The following is an 18,954-nucleotide window of genomic DNA, read 5'->3' on the forward strand; positions in this document are numbered from 1 at the left end:
CACACTTCCTCCTGCTTCGGCACTGCGTGAAGGGGCGTGCGGAGTTGCAGGGAGGAGTGGTAGAACATTCCTGTGCGCAATGACTGTTTGGTCGGCCCTCTTGGGCCGCCCAAAACAGTTATGCACACTTTCCTGTTCTCCATGCAGGCTGCATTGTCACAGCCCTCAGACCAATCACAACGCTGCATTGCACCGTTGTGATTGGCCTTGGATTGGGAGCCTGGCTGCCTGCTTCCTGTTTGACCTGGAGCCAGACACAGGCGAGCAGGAAAGAAGACGCAAGACCTGGCGGTAGAAAGGTAAGTTTTTTTTTAAAGCAGACCGACCCGCCACACCCGGCACCTGCACCCTCACCCACTAGCTGTGCCGGCTGCCCCTGCAATCCACCTTCCAACAATAAGAAGCATTCATGACAGAGCAATTAACAAAAGAACCATTTCCCAGGCGCAAACACAAAGGAGCAAAAAGGAGTAGGCGGCAATATCCCTCTTTAAACTGGGTATGTTACATGTAAGGCATTCGAGTAAGAAAAATGATAGCCAAAAGAGGCTTATAAGAGATCATTCTTCCATTGTATCATCAGAACAATCCAGCAGTATGGAACACAGTCTCACTGTCCAGATGGTAATTCTTCAGTGAGGCTACAGTGGTTGAGCTAAGCAACTTTGTTGTGTAAAGTGAAAAGAAGACAAAAGGACTTTGCCTCCGTGATATACTCCCAAGTAGTAATTTCTGGTAATTTACTTCACCAGTCTTGCAGTTCTCAAGACTTTTTGGAAGTCCCTGGGTGTGATGGCCTGCAGACTCTGAAAGAAGACTCACTTTTAAATTCCCTATTCGTTCCACTAATCTCTTGAAAGAGACTCATCTGGTCGGCACAGGTAAGGCAGGGCAGGGGTGGGGGGGATGGGAGGGGTGGGGAGTCAACAGACGACAGAATAGGGAATTAAATAAATGAATAAATACGTCCAATTCTGTCGTCTGTCGACCTCCCCTCTTCTCCGTCCCCCTCACCGCCCCACCTTGGTTACGTGTGCCAGTCGCGCCTATCTGGGACGTTACTGTGGCATTCTGAGTTGTCGTGCCTTTTTCACCGACATCCTACCTTACAAAATGTGATTTGCAATGGGTATTTAAAACCATAGGGATATTCACACTCCCAATGCACTGGAATAGAGATCATCCTTCAAACAAAATCGGCTTTTATTTCATATTCTGAGATTGTTGTTAACTTGTAATATTCAGATTTGAATACCAACCGATTCCCAAATGACAGCCTTTTCTGATTTTAACAAGACTGCTCTGAATATTGTTTCATATTCAGAACTAAAGCTATTTATTTCTCTTTACTGCTACATGGCGCGCTCCAGCTAGAGTATGTAGTACCCGGTTTCTAACAAGCCATGACCAAAGCCAGCTATGATTTTTAAAGGAAATCTAGATTATGACAAACGGCATTCCCCATCCTAGATACAGGACAGAGCCATCTTATGTCAGCCTTGACCAGGAGATGCCATGCATCACATTCTACAGCCGACTTAGCACACAAATTGCTATTATTTTTACTGGACATTTGCATAGTACACAATTTGCTATTACTGTAGCCTCACAATGCTTGTAGAAAACCTTTACAACAAGCATTAGCAAAGCCAATATATCTGGCTTTATTGTGCCAACGCATGTGAACACTTACATTCACAAATGCTGTTTACATGCATTGCACACACAAATGTTATTTATAACACTAAAGCCTGCACTGTTGGTTTTCCAAGTGATAGTAAAAAGTAGCAAAATATTATGGCTTTCTGTATCGAATGCAAATAGGAGTTGGAGACTTCAATGTGGGAAACAGTGTGATGATTGAGTGCATTTTCCAGGTCAAAAATCATTTTTCATACATTACGATGAAAGCACTTCCTGTGGAGTGGAATGATACACCAAATAGCCAATAGCATGAAGTGAGAAGCTAATCCTCTGGATGGAGCCACAGCCCTCACAGAGCCTATTTTAAACATTTGGTTACAATATGTCTTGCAGGCAGCTGCACTGTCAAGACAGACCTAAAACTAGTTCTGATAGACCAAAGTTTGACCCAGAATATGCAAATGCACAAAGGAATGTGTGAGACGACTTTAAAGGATAGGTTAAGGTTAGACATATGTCATTGTACAATGGAGGACCCCTTCCAGAACTAGCTTTGGAACAGAAACAGTGTGGTATAGCCTCTACACAAGTTTGATCCTGTCTATTGCATTTGCACCGCATGTGTTGTCTCACTTACCAGGGTTTTTTCTGTTTCCACCAGCCGAGCTACCTCGACGCCAAGTGCCATCACACATCGTGGTGTGCCACTTGCTGACGTCTTTCTTGGTAAGAGCATCTGGAGTCAAATTGCAGATCTCAAGTTTGGTAAACTGCTGCAGATAGTCCTTGAAGGACATCCTAAGGGGTGCAAAGGGATGGGGGCACAGAGAGAGAGAGAGAGAGAGGTTGTGATACAAACTTCAGGTGAAGGTGAGATGAGTAGAATTTGGGATAGGGTGATATAGTTCAACTAAATCTTATCAACCACTGAATTATTACAGCGAGCGAGTAAAATACAAGTTTTTGTCTGTGTTACTAAATGGTAAATGAGCAACAAGTACAAACATAGGAAAGCTAGAAAAATAATCTTGCAGATTGCACACATCAGCATATGGTAAGGACGGCAGTGCGGGTTAAAGGCACATAGTGCTCTGTGTCCTTCATGGAAGTTGACCTGTGGAACTCAGTGATGCCAATAGAGGAACCACAATATAATTAAGAAACAAGTTAAATTGTTTTCAGTCCTGGTTCAATCAAATCGAGTTGGAATGGACAGCTTGCGACCATCCCGCTTCTACAGTGCAAGACCTCTGGCTGTACTAATGTTACATGGCCCCATGATCATCATGCCCAGCTCCTGCTCTGGTGCAAGAACAATCCCCGATCCAATGTATAAGAATTCAACTACATTATTACATCCGGCTCACCGCTGTGATGCAAGAACCATTCTGCACCAATGCATAAGGACCCTCTTGTATCACTGCATCCGTAGTCGCAAGTCCCCTGGATGTGCTTGATTTTTATGCAAGAGAGTAGAGTTTTGAAGAAATAAAATCAAGCAAAAAGGCAAAACAAAAAATGCACAAAAGACTACCCATGTTCTGGCAGTGGAAACAAATCAACTATTGAGGTCTCAAGTTTCCTGCTTCATGCAGTCTCCCCCGCTTAGGGTCTAGCGCAAGCAAGGAAAATGGGTCCTTTTGCCTACGACTGGACAATAAACAACAGCCATAACTGGGGTGAAGTGGGAACCTTACACAATGGGGCGCTGGTGGTACTGAACCTGCTGCATAAATGACAACTATATCCCTAGACGACTGTGAAGTGAAGTGCCCCCTTAACTCCTGCATCTACTAATGGGACAATGTAGTCACCCAAATTAGGAATCCAAGAACTCTCTCCAGCTGGATTAAACCCCTCACTGCTGTTAACGCTTACTTCCTGTGGAGATCCTATTAAAACAGCACCCATCAACTTCCCATCAGTGTGAAAGGGTACACTTTCTGCAAGCAGATTACCAGAAGTGTGTCGGACAAGGACACTTTTCATCCTCCTAAGAGTCGGTAGATTAGCATTTACTACAGAGTCCCTGGGTTACAGTGATGTCCCTTGGTCTCAGGCTATGGAGTTTTTGTTATAAGTCTACAGTGGCATCACCTTGCCCACAGCCCTGTTCAGTGAATTGTAGATCATCAACTCGGCTAAACAGTACGCATTTCACAAAGTCAAGATTATCTGTGTGCGTGTATAGCCCCAACACCACCCATCACACAATACAGTGACCCGTGACTTCTCATTGACATGGGGTGATCGTACGAGCTCTCACAAAGGCTGAGCAATAGGTAAGAAATCCTAGCATGGTTGCTTGCCATACTGAATGCTCCTCAAGAAAGTGCCTTATATGCATAGAGATCAGTTGAAAAAAAGGAAAGATCACTCATGAGATTTAACTATCTTTATTCAGCAATAGTCACACAACCTCCAGTGTCACTTCACAAGCTCAACTGACAGAAAGGTTATAACTGTCAATGACAAAGGAACGTCCCATGTGGGGAAGGTGAGGGAAGGGATGCATGGTAGTGGAAGAGACCAAATTCTGTGAAGGGAAGAAATGGAGAGTACACTAAATTATAAGATAGAAAATCTTCACAACTCACTAATAAGATTAGATATTATGTATATATTATAAATTATAACATCTTCTTATGCAAAATCTAGAACATTCTAATTTTCCATTTTCCATAACTGTAAGGAGACTACAATGGGTATATGTATATATTTATTTTCCATATACTACATTTCAAGAATTAAGTACCCTTATAATTGCCTGACAGACCACTGAAAATTATTATTCAACTAGGTCATCCTTGTTTATTGAGACACCGTCTTAGTTCTGTCTGTCAATCATTTTTTATTTGCCTCGCTATTGACACTAACAGACCATGTCCGATGGAATTGTGCCTCTGGAATGGTATGACACTTGGACAGTCTGTACATGCTTCAGGTCCTACCACCTTCAAGGACCACAACATTCTTATGTACTTGAGTTATTTTCATGTGGTTGAAATAACTGCTATTCTTGCCTTTATAAGAATTGGGTAGTTTGACAGTTATCTCCTGCATCCCAATCTTTCATTTAGACCCACTGTTTATTGTCATACTGTATCTTTCAGCCTTCCAAGTATTGCTTGATGCATTCCAATGCCACTTCTGTCTCCACCCACACTGGTCTGCCCTCATCCAACCAATTGGGTGATAACTTAGTATCCAGTTGTCTGCCTTTAAGTGAAATTAATGGAGAAATCCCTGTAACTGCATTAGGTGCAGTGTGGTATGTGGTTCTTCCTAAATGTTCGTCATTCCTTGATCATTCTCTTTACACGTTCAACCAGAACATTAGCCGTAGGACAAAAAAGGCTGTTTTGTAATGTTTGATGGACATATTAGTTAAGAATCCCTTCATTTCTCAGAGGTAAATTTTACTCCATTATCTGTTTCCAATGTGCTAGGAATACCTTCTATAAAAAAATAAGAATCAGTAAAAAACTCAATTAGTATCCTTGTAGTAATGGAGTTTACAACCTTGGTCACGATCCAGTTGGAGAGATATTCTACTAACACTAGCATGTATTTACCCTCCAATGTAGATTTTCTGAAAGGTCCGACATTGTCTAATGCTAGTTTGTCCCATGGCTTGCAGGGAACATCTACAGATAATAATGAAACATTCCTGGAGGGCGAAGGGGGTTGCTTTCTAACTTAAGGCACAACTCACGCAGTCTTACTTTTTTCTAGTATAGATTCCATACTAGAAAGTAAAGAAATCCATACCAGGGAACTCATAGTTAGCCCTTCCTTTAATATCTGTGATACTTCTTCCAGGATGTCCTTCATGAGCCAGATCAGCTAATCTATCCCATACATTTCTTGAAGGAACTAACTTGTGTCCTCTCCTTATTAAATTTCCCTCAATGCTCAACTCCTGTCTTATTCCCCAGTAATTCTGGATTTCATTAGGTAGATCATATTGTCAATTTGGTGAACCCCTGGACTATCTTTTCTTTAACCAGGTTTAAAGCATCATCTGTACTCATTCCCCTCTCCCATTTCTCTTTTTTTATGCCTGCTATATTAACTGAGAATACTGGTTCTTCAGTGTTGCTTTGTTGATATTTATCTTTATTCGGGGCATCCTAGAAAGATAGTCTACCACTAGGTTCTTGTTTCCTGGAAAATATTTCAATTTAAAATTATATCCCTCAAAGCTCAGCACCCATTTGGCTATGCAAGGCGTTCAATTCTTTTGGATGAATGTGAGTGGTTTATGAACTGTTCATAAGGTGAAAGGCAAACCTCATAAAAAGTATTTAAAATGCGGTATCACCCAAAATCAAGCTAAAACTTCCCTCTCAACTGTAGAATAGTTGGACTCCAAATCCTTTAAGGCACGGGATTTGAAAGCAACTATACTTTATTGTCAACTATCTATGTTAGGGTGTCTCTGATTACTTTGGTGCCTTCACCAGTGGTCAAAATGCTTCTACGCCTGACATCAAAGTTTCCCAACATAGGTGTTATGGTAATTGATTGCTTGATCTCATTGAAGGTTCGGTGGTAGGCTACATTCTGTTTGAAATGGCATCCTTTCTTTAGCAGTTCCCTTAAGGGACATAGTTTATCTTACAAATTTGGATATATATTCAACCAAGCCCAGGAACAACAATTTAAGTACCTCTTTGGACGTTGGTGAGGGAGCCTCTCTGACCACGTCCACTAGATCACTTTTGGGCATCATACCATCTTAAGAAAGTGTATGGCCTAGATAATCGACCGATCCCACTCCACTTTGACATTTCTCCAATTTAAGGGCCAACCTTGCTTTCCTCAAAGCGGAAAATGCCATCCTCAATGTTTTATTGTGTTCTTTTGCCGAACTACCATACACTTTGATAGCAACCTGAAAGCACAGAACTTTTTTAAACCCACTCAATACATGCTTTGTGATCCTCTGGAATACTGCAGTGGCAGAGGCCAACCCAAACGGCATCCTACAGTACCTGAACGCACTAAAAGGAGTGATAAAAGATGTATGACACGTAGAAACAGAATGAAGTTCCACCGGATGGTATGCCAAAGATAGATCAATTATTCTAAAACAACTAGAATTCCCAACCAGGCTTAACATCTTGTTAATTCTTGGAAGGGGAAACCACTCTACCTAGATGCTGGCATTAAGGTCCCTCAGGTCTACACATAGGCTTCTACCTTTTCCCGTGCCTTATTAGTTACCACTGTTGGGGCGAGCCATTCAGAGTTGTCTATTGGCTTAATAACCCCTTGTGCTTCTAGTTTCTTAATCTCCTCCTTTAATAGCTCTTCCATCAGATGGGGAATGGATCTAACTTTGTGTACTAAGAGTGTTGCCTTGTATTTTAGCTCTATTTTGTGCTGGAAATCCTGCAAAAGCATAAGTTTGTTTTCAGAAAGGTATAAGACCTCTCACAAAGAAGAACTTATTCAGGGTTGTTAGGTTCTAACTTCGTTCCATCAAGACCATGAACACTATCCACTCCGGATCTCTGTCAGACCCATGACCACACCACATCTTCAACAAAGCCAGCGCCGCCATCGCACCCCATCTCCGCAAAGCCATCAAAATTTCCTTAGAGAGAGCTACCTTCCCGGAGAACTGGAAGCACACCGAGATCAACGCCTTACTCAAGAAACCCAAGGCAGACCCTAAGGACCTCAAGAACTTCCGGTCCATCTACCTGCTCCCGTTCCCGGCGTAGGTCATCGAGAAGACCGCCAACAAACAACTGACCCGCTACATCGAGGAGAACAGCATCCTGGACCCGTCCCAGTCCGGGTTCCGCAGCAACCACAGCACCGAAACTGCCCTCATTGCCGCCACCGATGACATCAGAACCCTGCTAGACAACGTAGAAACCGCGGCACTCAACCTCCAGGACCTTCAGCCGCCTTCGACACGGTCTGCCACCGCACACTACGTGCACACCTCCATGATGCCGGGATCTAAGAGAAGGACCTGGACTGGACCACCTCCTTCCTCTCCGGCAGAACACAGAGCGTCCGCCTCCCCCCTTCCGCTCTGAAGCCACTGAGATCATCTGCGGCGTACCCCAGGGCTCATCCCTCAGCCCAACATTGTTTAACATCTACATGGCACCGCTCACCCACATCGCCCGACTACACGACCTCAACATCATCTATGCCGATGACACTCAGCTGATCCTCTCTCTCACCAAGGACCACCACACCGCCAAAACCAACCTCCACGAAGGAATTAAGGCAGTTGCTGAATGGATGAGGAACAGCCGACTGAAGCTGAACTCGGACAAGATGGAGGTCCTCATCCTCGGATCCACCCCTTCGGCCTGGGATGACTCCTGGTGGCCGACCGCACTGGCCATGCACGCAACCTAGGGATCATCCTCGACTCCACCCTCTCCATGACTAAGCAGGTCAAAGCTGTCTCTGCCTCCTTCTTCAACACCCTCCGCATGCTCCGCAAGATCTACAAGTGGATGCCCACCATAACAAGAAGAACGGTCACCCCTGCCCTCGTCAGCAGCAGGTTGATCTACGGAAACGCCCTCTACGCAGGAGCCTCAGCCAAACTCCTGAAATGGTTTCAACGCATCCAGAACGCCTCTGCACGCCTGATCCTCGACATCCCCCGCCGCAGCCACATCACACCCCCACCTGAGAGACCTGCACTGGCTCCCCGTCAACAAAAGGATAACCTTCAAGCTCCTCACCCATGCACACAAGGCACTCCACAACACGGGACCAGCATACCTCAACAGACGACTCGGCTTCTACACCCCCACCCGCCAGCTCCCCTCTGCCGACGTCACCCTCGCAACAGTCCCCCACATCCAAAGGGCGACCTGCAGCCGCAGATCGTTCTTCCACTTCGCGGCCAAGACCTGGAACACCCTCCCCATCCACCTACGGCAGACCCAAGAACTGCTGACCTTCAGAAGACTCCTCAAGACCTGGCTTTTCGAGCAGTAGCAGCACTCCCCACCCTCCAGCACCTTGAGACCGTCCCGGGGAAGTAGTGCGCTTTACAAATGCTGTGATTGATTGATTGATTGATTCTGAATTTTTTTTGGTGTCTCCACCCTAGCGAGATAGATCCCTGTTCTGTGACATGTAACTTCCCAATGGGGAACGATGTTTAAAAGCAATACGCATTTTGTCATATCGATTATAGGAAAAGGATCTCTGTTATACTCACTTGGGTTAACATCAGTTTCTAGTAGACTAAACCCTTTGTCTGAAAATGTTTAACAAGCACACTTTTAATTTAAGCTTATAAGGAGAGCATGAATTTGCAGACTTTTACTTCTTCACCGTCAAGGGTTACATTGGATGTGGGATACATATTATGTGAACTCTTCTCTAGTGGATCAATTTGAAAATACGTACTTCCCATTGTTTTCTTCACTATTTACTATGGTATGTACTTGTTTGTCATCCAAATCTTTACATACTATTCCATGATGCCTTCTTTTATTATATTTTCTGCACAGACAGGAAGGACAATTGAGGTTATCAGCCAAGTGATTCCCATTATCACTTCGATAACATTTTGAATTGGGATTTTCAGTTATTATATGGGGCTTGTTTCTGGTCATTGTCTCAAGTTGTTTCCTGTTTACTTCCATTGATCTGCCAACTTCATCCTTGTTCTCTTGGAATCCCTGGATTTCTTGTACTTCTTCACCCAGTGCATGAAGTTTCCTCACTTTTATGCATTCTGCTGTATGTTCATTGCTCTTGGCGATTTCTGAAGCTTCCTTTTGAGGGCAGGATTGCAAGTAAGAAGTTTCTCCTATATTTTTATACTGTTAGCTCACCTAGCCAATTGACCTCTGTTTGGAGACTCACATAATGTCCCAAACTCATAAGTCTTAGAAAGACCACTAAGTACTGCAATTTAGCTGATTACTTTTTCATTTTTATCCTGCTCTCTACTGAAAAAGTTGTTGTTCTAGGACCACATTCTACCCTAATTGCTCCTCCAACTTCCTGAAAGGTAATTGATAAACATGTATTTGTTTGTCTTCTTCTTCATTGTCCGTGACTGGATCAATCGGATTTTCAAAAACTTTCCTGCCTTGTATGCCCAAATTCTGCAGAAGAGTATGCTGTGTCTGTACAGAGAAACTATTTCCCCTCTGATTGCTATAAGATATAATTTGAGCAGTTTTACCTACTCTTTCCTGGGTACTATGGGATCTCCCACATCATTTAAACACGCATTTGCAATGCAATAGGTCTCGCATTACAAAAAGTTTGAGCTATTGTCGTTGCATTATTATTTGCAACCTTTCGCATTGCAAATGCTTGTTTTGCATTGGTCTTCCGTTACAGAGGGTTGCTCGGACTACACTGACAAGCATTGGAAATGCAACCGGCCTGGTCATGCCCGCCCAAATCAGTAAAACACCACCCAAAAACGTCAACTTAATTATCCACTATTAAAAGATTAATTACACAGGAATTTTCTCATCTCACTCACTCAACATAACCACTCGATGTCACGCGCCTTAGACCCGGAAAAAGGTTGAGAGGCTAATATGCTAAAACTACAACTCTCAAAATGCATCCTGCCAATGACTTAGAGCGATGGCTTTTGATGACATGGTGTCAGTAATTTGGAAAACGTGATGGCTGTCCTACAAAGGCAGGACTGAGAGACCCGGGTCATAAATAATAGAGCGTGGACATAAACTAAATTAAGAGCGTGGACATAAACGAAATGAAGAAGGGTTAGGCTTCATAGAAATAGATGGAGTCAATAGACTGTACAGAGCGAGGGAACTTCCAAAAACAAGTTAACAAGTAAAAAATTAAAGTGCCTTCAGGCGGCCCCGCTCTCAGTGCAGTCTCACATGAAGGAGCACGGTATGTTAAATATCTTAAGTCGCATTGGGAGCTGTGCAGAAAGAAAGGGGCGTCCTGTATTTTAGCAATGCAAACATATGGACTCCGGGGCTAGCCGAAGGCCACGCCGACAGGCCACGCACTGGGAAGCACGCCGCACACAAGACTCATATAATGTGATTTCTTAAGAACTGCAACATTATTTTTTTCTAGATCATGCAGCCCTTTGTGACACTTTTATAAAATTCTCCAGTGCTGCTTCATGTTGTCCGTCCTACTAGATGCACTTCAGACGACCCAGACCGTGCTGTTTAAGGTTTCTTAGAACGAGTGACCACCATTGTCCCGGCTGCCCACGTCGTCCTGCCTGCTGTATTAAAAAATGGAGAAACAAGAGTGGAAGAATGAAAGTGGAAGGTAACTGTAGTTGGTTGATGGTGCTCTTAGAATAACGGAAGTGAGGTATCACTGCTTGAAGTATTTAGCAAGCAGCAAAGAAGAGCGACTGATGGATTAAACCAATGGGAAGGCAGCAGGGGGGACATAAGTCCTTTTCAAGTCCTTTTCCCCTACTACAGGTCATCCTGACAGCGCATGCGCTTTCCAGGCTCAACCTAAAAGGAGGTGCCTGGCTCTTACTTGCTCCAGCCATCTTCTAACGTGTTAAGGGAACACGATTATTATGGATACCCATTTGGACTGTACTTTTGAGATGTCTTGTAGTATTTTGAGTTGATTACCCCCAAAAAACCATCTGATGATGCTTGAATTGTATGGGCCCAGAAATACGTTTACTGGAATTGGTTGCAATTGCACTCTGAATATTCTAGTAATGAATTGTAGTAATGCAGAAAAGTCCTCTTTTGATGCTCGGTATAAAGCCTTGACATCCCTCGCCGCAGCCACATTACACCCCACCTAAAAGACCTGCACTGGCTTCCCGTCAACAAGAGGATCACCTTTAAGCTCCTCACCCACGCACACAAAGCACTCCACAACACCATACCGACATACCTCAACAGCCGACTCACCTTCTACACCCCGAACCGCCAGCTCCGCTCCGCCGACCTCGCCCTCGCCACCGTCCCCCGCATCCGAAGAACAAACACCGGCGGCAGATCATTCTCCCACCTCGCCACCAAAACCTGGAACACCCTCCGCATCCTCCTACAGCAGACCCAGGACCTACTCACCTTCAGGAGGCTACTCAAGACCTGGCTCTTCGAGCAGGAGCAGCACCCCTCCCCTCAGCGCCTTGAGACCCTCACGGGTGAGTAGTGCGCTTTACAAATGTTATGATTGATTGATTGATATGCAGGAAGATTTGTAAGGAAATATATCAAGAAGGGCTTTCATTGGTTGAAAGGTGACGAGGACCACAGTGGAAACAGTACTTCATGGATATATTTTAAATTGTGTTAAGTAACATATGTGTAATATGATATGCTGTGTGTTTTATATGTATCTTTTATGGCTGAATGAGTCGAAATAAAGATCGAAAGAAAGGAAACAGTACTGATTTTATGCTCATGAATGAACTAAAGGGACTCGCTCATGATTGGTTGTGATTAGACTTTAAAGGAGATGGACGGGAAGTGCTCTGACAGCGTGATTTATTGGGCCGGCTGCGAGGAATGAGGTCGTCTTAGCTGAATGGGGCTTTAATTGAAGGTGAGCAGGTTTTGGCGTGGATTGGAGGTTTTATATAATCTTGGGCTTGCGTCCTGGACCTTTGAGTAATAGGTTTTTCTATTGTTGTTTCAATTATAGGTACTGAACTGCAAATAAGTAAGATGCTTTTACAAGACCAATGTTATAGCTGTTTACAGGGATATCGTTGTTGAATTTGGATGCAGATATATGTAAGGTGAGCTCATAATAAATATAGTGGGTGGGTTCAATGTTGAAACTTATGTATGATGAAGACTTTAGTGGACTTTGGTGTAATAGGTTCAATTTTATTTTTGTGCAGAACTGCTGATTGGGAATTTAGTAGGCACGGATGACCTAATGAAATACGGTGCTCATGACATTTTGGAAACCATTATTTTAGAAGGTACGTTTAATGGGCTATGAGGTTATCAGATTAGAAAGGATGGCAAGAGATAAGAGGATTGGGCAGATGTAATAATCATATTTTATGTATCTCCTATTTATCTTCAGAAAAATAAAAATTAAAATCAGAACCTTTTGCGTGATAGGTAGAAGTTACACAGAAAGAACACTGTATTATAGGTAGGTGTTTTACTTTTCTGTCCTAATACTGTAAAGAGGATTTTAGGATAGAGATAGAATTCTGGCACCTAATAATGTCTCAGGTTGAGCTAAATAATAACTGAATGATCAATGTCAGAAAAGACTATTAGGTGACATGAATGAACTGGCCAATGTACGGTTATGATTCAATAACCATGAGATTATGTTTTGGAGGGTCCAGTTTTTTTACATATAGGATGAATATGTTTTCCTCCCAGTGTTTAGTTGTTTCTAAGAATTGTTTGCAATTTTCTTTATATGATTGATTTTTGTTGAGTTTGTTATATAGGCAGGCTTCCTTATAGAGGGACATTATTAATGCTGATGACAATGATATATTGGAAATGTTGATGATAATGTGAAGAATTTAATGCTTAGGAAATTGTGTCATCAATCAAGATGATTTTAATGATGTGGTAGGGGAAATATGAACAGTGTTTTGTTTTTCTTTTCAGGCCTGATGACGTCCTACCTTGGACGAAATGCATTGGCTGAATTTATTAGGAACTTATGTTGATGAACTGCTACAAGCTTGTCAATTAATACTGATGAACCGTCATAATCGTTGTGGAAACACTATCCTAAAGTGACGTGCAATTAATTTTGGATCTGTGGATTCAAGGAAATCTATCTTTTTGATTGAATCAGTTGGGAACAAATTTGCATTCGCAAATACTGATTACTGACTACAACGCTCCCTTCATTGTGGTATTTTTCATTGGAGGTGGTCCTGCAGTGGTGGGCTACAGAAGGTTGAGCGTGATTTATCGGATTAATAACATTGAATTGATATAGCAGTAATCCTGTCCTGTGCACACCAGTTGGAAGCCCTCACCGCTAGGGATTATTATTATTGACATTTTGGATGCTGTTGGGGTCACAAGGATGGACGTTAATGGCACCCTTCTCCGTGGGCTATATACTTTCACTTGATTTGAGTCAGAGTTTAAATGTTGAATTAGGCAATGTCACTGAAAGTCGGTGCTCAGTGTGGGTGGGGTCAGGGGGGGACAGGAGGATTGGTTAAGTGTGACATTTACAGATGACAAATGTAACTCCCAGGTGGTTCAGAGAATACAACTGTAACTATAATTCTCTCCTAGGGGATTTTCATGTATAGTCATAAGCTCTGACTAGTCCCGCCCACATGCGGGGACACTGGAGCACTTCTTTTAGCTAAACCTTTTTAAGTGGATATTCTTTGCCTTTTTTCGGAAAGGTCTGTTAAGACACTTAAGAGATAGAAAGACAAATAGTGCAGCCTAAGTACAGAGGCTGCAATGGTCAAAGTCTTCATCATGAAATGAAAAAGGTGCGAGTACACCATATTTGAGAGAAATTTGAAATGTTTTAGACACAAAATGAATCATTTTTCACAAAACCTTTTTTCATTGTAGAGATAAATGAGAGTAGAACAGCAGAGCCTCATAGGCAGCATTATATGGCTCACACATAGAGGCTGTGCCTTAAAGAATGCATAGACCACCAGTATCCCATCATGCACAGCCAGTTCCTGAAGAAAGGTGAAGAATACTTCCTTAAGAAGATATATCTAGAAGAAGTGCTCCATGGTCCCCTCACATGGGCGAGACTATTCAGTGCTTATGACTTTATCATGGAACTACCCCTAAAAGAGAACTGGAGTTACAGGTAAAAAACTGTTCCCTCATTGACAATATTGGCACAACACAGTGACGCCTAACTCAATTAATAAGGTGCAGGAATGAGATCCATTAAAGTCATGACGTAGAACAGTCCAGGGCTGAGTATTCACAGAAAGAAAAGACAGATACAGGCTTATTTGGAGACACATTGAGGTTGCCATACCCCAGGAGACACAGATCTAATAACCCCTTTACTAGCATCTGGGATCGGTCTCAATATTTCAACTCACATAACATATATGCCAGAGGAGTTGCCATACTGATTAAAAGTGCACTACGTTTTAAACCCTTACACATGCATAAAGACCCTCAGGGTAGATTTCTCATTTTCATGGGGTCACTTCACAAGTCCTCGATAGCCTTCATAAACTCCTATTCCCCTAAAACTGACTCTCCTGAGTTTTTTTAAATATTACTAACTGCATGCAGATGGCAGAGCGCTTCCTTTTTTTTATTTTTATTTTATTGACAGCAATTTACATCCAAGTAATGCAGTCATGGCAATAATACATCAGAAGAAAAGGAAAACAAAGAAAAAAAGAAGTTTAAATTCATTACAACAATCAATATTATGATAATTTCCTGAAGGGAAATTAAACAAGTATTATAAGGAAACGGGAAAGAGACACAAAGATACTGATCCTCAAAGCAAGTGAAATAACCATAAGCATAGAGGGACATAAATAAACATATCCTATAATTTCAATTAATCCTATCTTCAACCGGTGCCCAAATCCTAGATGTTTTCTCCCTCCTCCTCCTACCCTTTAAAGAAAAGACTTAAATGTCAAGCCTATGGATAGCTAATAATCTAGCTCGCCAGTTCATGAAGGTAGGAGCTTCAGAGGACAACCATTGAGAAGTTATACACAACCGGATCTGGGACATAGCTATAAACAAAAAGGCTGATATATGTCGCATATTTCTAACTTCTTCATTAGTCCCAACGTCAAAGCCAAATATCACCAGTTCTGGAGTCAGAGTACAACTAATCTTAAGCGTAGTATTAATAAAGCGCTCGATATCTGCCAAGAAGCCAGAAAGGGATGGGCAAGTATAAAACATGTGAATAACATCAGCTGCGTATAGCCCGCACCTTGCACAAGAATCTCCCTTTCTACTGCCCCATTTTGAATTTTTGGCCGGTGTATAATATAAATCCAGCATTGCCATATAGCTTTGGGTTCTGAGGGTTCCAGAGACCAACACCTCGCTAGCAAGCTCCAGCACTGGTGTTAAATCAATGTCTGTCTTTCCAAGCTTACCTTCCCATTTAGTGCTTTGGGCCAGCAGATCGTCGAGGAAAATAGATAGTAAATACTGATACAAACATTCCTATTCTACCTCTTTTTTGAATCAATTTTATAATAGGCAGTTTGTCTAACATAGAAGGTGCAACCTTCAAATATTTATGAAGAAAGCTTTGAATCTGAAGATAGTTAAAAAAATCACGTGATAGCAACTTAAATTTGTCCTTTAAAGAAACATAAGGTAACAATTGCCCATCCCCAACTAAATCCCCTATCACCCGTACTCCCTGCGCTTGCCATCTAAACATCGTTTGATCCTGGAATATACCGGGCTATTTTCCGCCAGATAGCAAACGTAGCCATAACGACCTTGACTCTAGTTCTTTTTTAATAACTTGATTCTAGCACCTCCAACAGGATACCCTTAGCCTCAGCACCTAAACCTATCTCAAAAATAGTCAGACGCTTACATAGTGGCACCACAGCCTTATCTCTAAGTAGTGCTACTCCCAGCGACTGAGCCATAACTGCCCAATAGTACAATAATAAATTTGGTACGGAACAGCCACCACGATCCCGCGAGAGCGCCTATACCCCCACAAAAATCTATAAAAAATCCTATCTGCCTTAATCAAACTACTTTGAGATAATTCTAAAGGACTCATCCTAAATAGGTACAAAAACTTCGGGAGTACTAACATTTTAAGGACACTGCATCGGCCATAGAGGGAAAGGTGGAGATGGTCTAACCGCTCTAATTTAGTATAAACCGCCTCTACCACCGGAAGGATGTTTAAATCCGGAATGGCTTCAACTGCGGCAGTTATTCGGACCCCTAGATATATGGCTTCTGTGACGACTGGAGCATCTGACAATGGCATGTCAGGTGTCTGAACTACCTGAGTTTTATACACATTTAACTTGTACCCTGTCACTGCCCCAAATTGCTCAGCCGATACCTTAAGCGCACTGAATGCAGAAGAAACATCGGATGTTAGAACAACTATATCGTCTGCATATGCTAAGGTACGATACGTAGTGTCACCAGCCCTTATCGGTGCTATGCCCTGGTTGCCCTCTATTTTGCTCAGGAATCGATCAATATATAGGGCGAACAGCAAGGGTGAACACGGGCACCCTTGCCGTGTGCCCCTACTTATAGGAAAATAACTAGTCTGTTGGCCAGAAATACGATGTGCAGCTTTTGGGGAGGAATACAACGCCTGAATCGCCTGAACAAATTCAGTACTAAATCCCTTCCACTGTAGCACGGCCCACCAGAACCCCCAGGAGACCCTGTCGAACGCCTTCTCGGCGTCCAACAGGATCACCCCGAGTGGAGAGGCCGTGAACTGTGCCCAATCTAATAAAGCTATGACACGTCTAACATGGTCAGCCGTGTCCCACCCCGGAATAAATCCATGCTGGCGCAAAGAGACCAAGGGAGTGATCCCCTGAGCTAGCCTGACTGCCAGGATTTTCTAATAGATTTTAGAATCGCTATTTATTAGTGAAATCAGTCGAAAAGATGATGGTAACAGCTCCGGTTTGCCTTTCTTTTTGAACAAAACTATAATAGTATCTTGCCAAGATTCCGGCACAATACCCTTCTGTGCAGCTCTAAGTACTTTAAGCAAGTCTCGCTGAATCTCACCCAAGAATGTCTTATAAAACTCAAGAGGCACAGCATCTGGGCCACAGGCCTTACCATTAGCTAAAGACTTCATCGCAAGCTCCACCTCATCCCATTGAATAGGAGCCAACAAAAAGTCACTCTGCTCCTGTAATAGCTTGGGAGTATCAACCCCTAATAAAAAATCCCCCACTTCTATCTCTGTCGGAGGCCTCGGAATATTCTCCTTATACAGGTTGGTATAGTAGTTTAAAAACACTTCTTTTACACCCTCTTGAGTGTCATGCACTACCCCCATTTGATCTTGAATTTTTATGACAAGACTCTGTACACTTCGCTGGTGGAGTCTCTTGGCAAGAACCCTGCCAGAGTTCTCACCGAACTCAAATATCGTTGTGAGATATTGAAGATACTTTGTGGCAAGGTCCTGTCCAAAAGACTCCAAAAGTCTGGCTTTTATTATTGCAACCTCATGTTGGCAAGACTCTGTGTCATGACCATGCTTAATTTTAAGAGCGAGTTCTACTTCCGCATCCCTTAACTCCTTCATTCTACTCTTAATCTGCTCTTCCTCTGTCTTCCACCTGTATGAAGAAAAGCTTTTAGTTTCTCCACGCAGGCCGGCTTTCGAAGTGTCCCAAACTATCTGATCTGTTGCAGTGCCCCTATTAATATTTAAAAATTCGACTATCCATTTCCTAATGTGAGCACAGTAGGCCTCATCCAATAACAGCTTTCTTTCAAATGTCCACTCACGTGGAGGTTTTCTAATCCGTGGCCACGGACATTCTGCTATCAATGAATTATGGTCCGATAAAATCCGGGGAGGAGAAAAGATAGTCGAGACGGCTGCCACCTGCTCTGAAAGAAAAACATAATCTAACCTAACATATTTATTGTGGGGAGCCGAGTAGTGTGTGTATCCATCATCCAATCTATTCTGCAGATACCATAAATCTATAGCCCCATGCTCTTGAAGTAAAGTCTGGAGCGCTTTAAATACTTTTGGCTTCCTACCAACATATTTAGCATCTTTTGCAAGATTAAAATCACTTGTTATGTTAATGTTCATGTCCCCACATAACAGGAGTGGGCTAAGCCACGTGGCTAGTTCAACATTTAGATACTTAACCACATCAGGATCATCAATGTTAGAGCCATAGCTAGTACATACCATTAATAACCTACCACCAATTAACAATTCAGCGATGGCCCACCTCCCCATTCGATCTTCCCGGACCCTTTTGCAGGCCCCTACTCCCCACTTCATAAGAATACCCACTCCTCTTATCATTGAAGACTGTTTAGAGCCTACTATAAGGTCAAACCCCGGTAACTTCAGACAATCCCGCCTACCCCAAGGTATGTGCGTTCTCCTGTATGCATAAAATATCATGATACATAGTCTGTACAATTTTAGAAAATAAGGCCCGCTTCTTAGCGTCATTGAGAACACATACATTCCATGTGCCTATAATAAGTGTATCCTGCCCCATCTAAACAATTCAAATTCAACCTACTTTGTAACTTTCCCAATTTTTCCAATGCGTCAAAAATAAACATATAATCAGTTTGATCAACCTTCATTGCCATTTCTGCAGAGACTTTCAAAATCCTACTTAACCTTACCCCTACCTCACCCCCCCAC

At 42.7% G+C, this 18,954-nt stretch overlaps 1 protein-coding gene across 2 annotated transcripts in view; it reads right to left on the reverse strand.

Moving 5' to 3' along the window:
• The window catches only part of LOC144762257 (calpain-1 catalytic subunit-like), a 536,001-nt gene that overhangs the window by 221,862 nt on the left and 295,185 nt on the right, over positions 1 to 18,954 (reverse strand). For both annotated transcript variants that reach the window (XM_078647402.1, XM_078647401.1), the window contains exon 9: positions 2,282 to 2,442. In XM_078647402.1, coding sequence (XP_078503528.1) covers positions 2,282 to 2,442 — 161 coding nt within the window. The remainder of the gene's footprint in view (positions 1 to 2,281; positions 2,443 to 18,954) is intronic.

Source organism: Lissotriton helveticus, chromosome 6 (assembly GCF_964261635.1).
Source record: "Lissotriton helveticus chromosome 6, aLisHel1.1, whole genome shotgun sequence".
In the NCBI taxonomy this organism is placed as follows: domain Eukaryota; kingdom Metazoa; phylum Chordata; class Amphibia; order Caudata; family Salamandridae; genus Lissotriton; species Lissotriton helveticus.